This window comes from Mus caroli, chromosome 12, assembly GCF_900094665.2.
Source record: "Mus caroli chromosome 12, CAROLI_EIJ_v1.1, whole genome shotgun sequence".
Classification (NCBI taxonomy): Eukaryota; Metazoa; Chordata; class Mammalia; order Rodentia; family Muridae; genus Mus; species Mus caroli.
This window is the reverse complement of record NC_034581.1, coordinates 105,324,670-105,329,827: the sequence shown is the minus strand read 5'-3', so window position 1 is coordinate 105,329,827 and position 5,158 is coordinate 105,324,670. Positions and strand designations below refer to the sequence as shown.

The following is a 5,158-nucleotide window of genomic DNA, read 5'->3' as shown; positions in this document are numbered from 1 at the left end:
GCTCATAGCTGTGTGTGTCTACAGCTATACACAGCTCATAGCTGTGTGTGTCTACAGCTATACACAGCTCATAGCTGTGTGTGTCTACAGCTATATACAGCTCATAGCTGTGTGTATCATCTACAGCTATATACAGCTCATAGCTGTGTGTATCTACAGCTATATACAGGATCTTATGCTTTCTTCGAGTCTCTGTGGGTACTGCATACACATAGCACACATACAGATAGACAGACCAATGGTCATACACACAAATTAAAAATAAATATTGAAAAGAGAAAAGAACTGGGCAGTGGTGGCGCACGCCTTTAATCCCAGCCCTTGGGAGGCAGAGGCAGGCAGATTTCTGAGTTCGAGGCCAGCCTGGTCTAGAGTGAGTTTCAGGACAGCCAGGGCAACACAGAGAAACCCTGTCTCAAAAAAAAAGAAAAGAGAAAAACAGATGTAGTGGCTCATGCGCTCCGTCTTTCCACTGGGGAGGCAGAGGCAGTGGATCTCTGTGAGTTCAAGGCTGGTCTACATGATAAAGCATGTTCAAGCTATCTAGGACTACTTATTTTTTTAAAAGATCCTATCTATAAAAAAAGAGAGAAGAGCTGGAGAGATGACTCAGCAGTTAAGAGCATGACTGCTCTTCCAAAGGTCCTGAGTTCAAATCCCAGCAACCACATGGTGGCTCACAACCATCCGTAATGAGATCTGATGCCCTCTTCTAGGGTGTCTGTCTGAAAACAACTACCGTGTACTTAAATATAATAAATAAGTAAATCTTTAAAGAGAGAGAGAGAGAGAGAGAAACCCAAAAGAGGAGAGAAAACTCACCAGCACTCACCATGCAAACATGAGAACCTTCGTTCAAACCTCAGCATCCAAGGATGAGAAAGCATGGCTTCAAAAGGGTGGGTGGCTCCTAAGGAACGCCACCGCAGGCTAAGCACTGCTTTCTGTACGCACTTGTGGCAAGATGGCGTGCACTATAGTGGATGCTCACACCCTGTTTGCCAGGACCAGAGAGAGATCCTGGAATCCCAAAGCTCTGTGGAGGGAGGGCAGCCTTTCCCTACGTGGACAGAAGCCTCCCACTCGGCCTAACCTTTATAGTCGCACCTCCTTCTAACAGCACCACAGGCTGAAGATCAGCCCTTTCTGCCTAAACTGTACGGACCACAGACTTGAGTTTTCAAATTTCTCAGACTCTTGACCCCTTTGGGAACTGACCCATGTCTTATGCATTAGATACAACCAGCACTAAGCCCTACACCAAGGATTACACATGGCTAGACTTCACTTCCCCTAGTACAAACTTGGAATGTCCAGGGCTGGGGCTATAGCTTAGCAGTAGACCATTTATTTGCTGCACATGGAGGCCCTCAGCTCCTTCCAAGCACAGCAGGCTTGAGTGACTAATGGATGTGCTGCTCACTGTGAAATGTAATCCTGGTACAGGAGTCCTCAGAACCCTGTGAGCTCTAGGCTAGAGAAATGGCTGAGCGTTCGGAGCACTCGCTGCTCTTTCAAAGGACTGGAGTTTGGTTCCCAGCAGCTCACCACTGTCTCTAACTCCAACTCCAGGGAATCCAGTTCTCAATTCTGGCCTCCACTGAATAAATAAGCATCTACTATAGTGACATATGCAACATTTATGCAATATATCTAACACAATTTTATAGATGGTGGCTTTTATAGGATTTATTATAACAAAATGAGATGAAGGTTTTTCCCTTGTTTTTCTTTTTTTGAAGCCAGAGCTACTGTGTAGCCAGGCTGTGAACTCTTCCTTCTCTTTCTTAAGCACTGGGATTAGAGATGTGCAGTCACCTGGTATGAGATGAGTTTAAAGAGTGTAATATGTACCCATTATCTTCTGCTTTGTCCAGGAGTAAAGAGAAGGTTGAGTTAGAGAGCAGCAGCCCAGCTTCCACGGAAGAGGAAGAAAAGACAAATCTGGACTACGATAAGGGACTCGAAGCACTGTGTGAGGAGCTGCAGGCCATCTTGGATGGCTTGGTAAGACCTAAGGATGCTGGCCATTGACATCACTGTTTGGGTTTGCTGACTGTGGGGGGCATTTAGAACTGTTGGAGGCCTTTCCTTCCACCTACCGAGAGTCCTGGTGCTCTCAAGTCACTGTGCATTGTCCTGGGCAGTTTCAACCACTGCAGGGGTCCAGAATGAATATTCAGATTTTGTGGGCCTAACCATTTCCTTCACAGTGACTTCTTGGTGCTGCCATAAAACACCAGAGCAGCCGCTGTCTTTGTTATTAACGTGGACCCAGCAGTTCCTATGTCAGGCTGTGGTCCACATCAACTGTCTTTCTTACTCAGATTGCTTACACTTAGGCAGTAGCAGTTCTTCTGCCTGAAATACCAGTCTTCATAGGAAAGCTCAGGGGTTAGGGAAGTGTTTAACTTCCTTTCTGACTAGCACTGAATGATGTCCCAGGCTTGCTTTGCATATTTCCTGCCTCTGTCTAAGAATAAGCATTTTTTTTCCCCAAGAAGCCTAGACCCTTGTGTAGGAGAGTCCTGTTACAGCGTGGTTAGCTGTAGAGCTAGAGAGATGGCTAAATGTGAGGAGCACTCGCTGCTCTTTCAGAGAACTAGTTTGGGTCCCAGCCTCCGAATCCAGCAGCTCACAACTGTCTCTAACTCCAGCGCCAGGGATGCAGCACCCAGTCCTGGCCTGCACAGGCTCCCACACATACACAATCAAGTAAGTCATCTTACTAGAGAACCAAGCACTGCATGCCAGCCATCATGCTGGAAGTCCTCTCTCCGATGAACCTGAATCTGTCTGAAACTGGCTTGGAAATAAATGTATTCTCATCACTCAGTGTTCAAATCCAGACGTGGGGGTTGGAAGCCGGGGATGCTGCCGCTTCTCTCCCCAGCCATAAAGAGGATGGGGTTGAGCATCTTGTCTTGGGGGATGGGCATACATACTCTTTACTCCCCTTTCCATGTGATGGTTACTGTGGGAGACACCACAGCTGCTCTGTGGTGTGAGCTGCTCTTTCATTGTTAGCTCAGCAGCTCACACAGATGGCACTTTGTCCCTGTTGGAGGCTGAGCTACAGATGTGGGTCAGGGCCTCCAGATTCCCCTCCTCTCTGAATCCTTCTAGGCTTTTCTAGAATTAGGAGGTGTCCAGAAGCAGCTGTGGGGTACAGACTTCTTTACAGAGTTAGGTTCAAAAAGCACAGATCCAGTCCTGGCTCTGCCTCCTCACTGCAACCTTGAGCATCTTCCCAGCTGCAATGGGAAACCGTCGAGCCCGTCTGGAGGTTAAGCCAAGGGAAATATCGAACCTGAAGTTATTTGAGAAGGAAGGAGAGACTTTTAAAGATTTACATGTACTAAATTTAGTGTGTGCCACTTTAGATAAAACCAGGGGTGGACAGTTGGAGGATCAGTGCAGGAATTATGACGTTGATGCTGTATGTCTCTCATCCCCCAGATACTAACAGTTAATTACACTGAGGGACTGCAGAGTTCATTTTAATAAACCTTTGCTGCCTGAATCTAAACTCCTAGTTATTTCCGTCTTTTGTATTTAATGATCACTGTATAACCGGGTGTTCCTTGACCCACGGCACTGCCCTTCATCTGTCATACTTCGGTCACTGTGGAGGAGGTGCTGGTGTCTCCCGTTGGGAGCTGGCAGAGGAGACGGTCTGTAGAGGCCCAGGCTGCAGGTTCTCCTTGCTTCTCCTGTGTATCTGACGCTCCCTTTCTCTCTCGTCACCAGATGAGTAAGAAAACCCAGGCTCACAGAGGCCTCATAAGAGTCAGAAGCACAGGTGCCTTTGTGCCTGTTCCATTCTCTAACAGCAGCCCATTGGGATTCCGCTGGGTCTTTGGAGCTACACTGCTGCTGCATAGAAAACTTACTGAGGAGGGACTCAGCAAGGCTTCCTTTCTCTGAGGCTGTGAAAACCCAGGGCTTGGTACCCAAATAATGAAACCAAACACCCACCTGTCTCCATTCCTCTGGAAATCTGTTGTCTATGGCGTTAACAGAGTGAATTACTAGAATTTTAGCCCCACTAGGACTAAACGTCATAGCCTTTAAATCTTTTTTAGTTACTAAATCTGAGATGAGAAATTCTAAGCAGTAGTCTCATATTCCAAATTAATATCTTTTCAGACTAAAATACAAATGAAAATGGAAAAGCTGTCTTCAACCACCAAGGGAATTTGTGAACTAGAAAATTACCACTACAGGGAAGAAAGCAGCCGGCCCCCTCTATTTCACACGTGGCCCACAGCCTTCTTTTGTAAGTAGCTCTTCTGCAGATGGCTCTAAGGGGGGAATCAGCATTGCTTAGATCTGGTCCTTAGAAAGGGACACAGGGCCTCTGCCTTTTAAAGGTTAGATATATGGATGGATGGATGGATGGATGGATGGATGGATGGATGGATGGGCAGGCAGGTGGAAGACAGATTTGGTGACATACATTCCTACAATGCTAGTTAGTAATGGACTACAAAAGCAGAACAGTTATCAGCTTAAGGCAAAGCTGGGCTATAACCTGAGAGCGAGCCCATCTTTAAATAAGTCAGCCAACCTCATAGAAGATCACTGAGGAAAGTGGAGTTTAGCTTGATAGTCTTCCGTAGTTAGGGATGCTATTGCTATGATGAGACACCATGACTAAAATCAACTTGACATCATTCTCATCATCGATGGAAGTCAACAAGAACTTAGGACAGGAACGGCCATGGAGGGGTGCTGCTTACTGGCTTGCTTCTTCATGGCTTACTCAGCCTGCTTTTTTAGCGAGCTCAGGTCCATGTGCCCAGAGTTCACCCCACCTACTTAAGTTACTACTTAAGAAGATGCCTAGCAGCCAGACCTTACGGAGGCATTTCTCAGTTGAGGCTCCCTCCTCTCTAGTGACTAGCTTGTGACATTAACCAGCATATGGTACAACTTCAGGAGGCTGGGGCAGGAGGACCACAGCGAGTTTAAGAGCAGCCTGGACTCAAATGAGGGGCTAAATGAGCTGGTAAGATGGTTCAGCATGACTAGCAAGATTTTGCTGAAAGGACCCAGATATAGCTGTCTCTTGTGAGACTAGGCCGGGGCCTAGCAAACACAGAAGTGGATGCTCACAGTCAGCTATTGGATGGATCACAGGGCCCCCAATGGAGGA

At 46.9% G+C, this 5,158-nt stretch overlaps 1 protein-coding gene across 1 annotated transcript in view; it reads left to right on the top strand.

Moving 5' to 3' along the window:
• Positions 1–5,158, top strand: part of Cinp (cyclin dependent kinase 2 interacting protein) — a 14,716-nt gene that overhangs the window by 6,668 nt on the left and 2,890 nt on the right. The window contains 2 exon segments of the mRNA XM_021179434.2: positions 1,878–2,007; positions 4,150–4,279. Coding sequence (XP_021035093.2) covers positions 1,878–2,007; positions 4,150–4,279 — 260 coding nt within the window.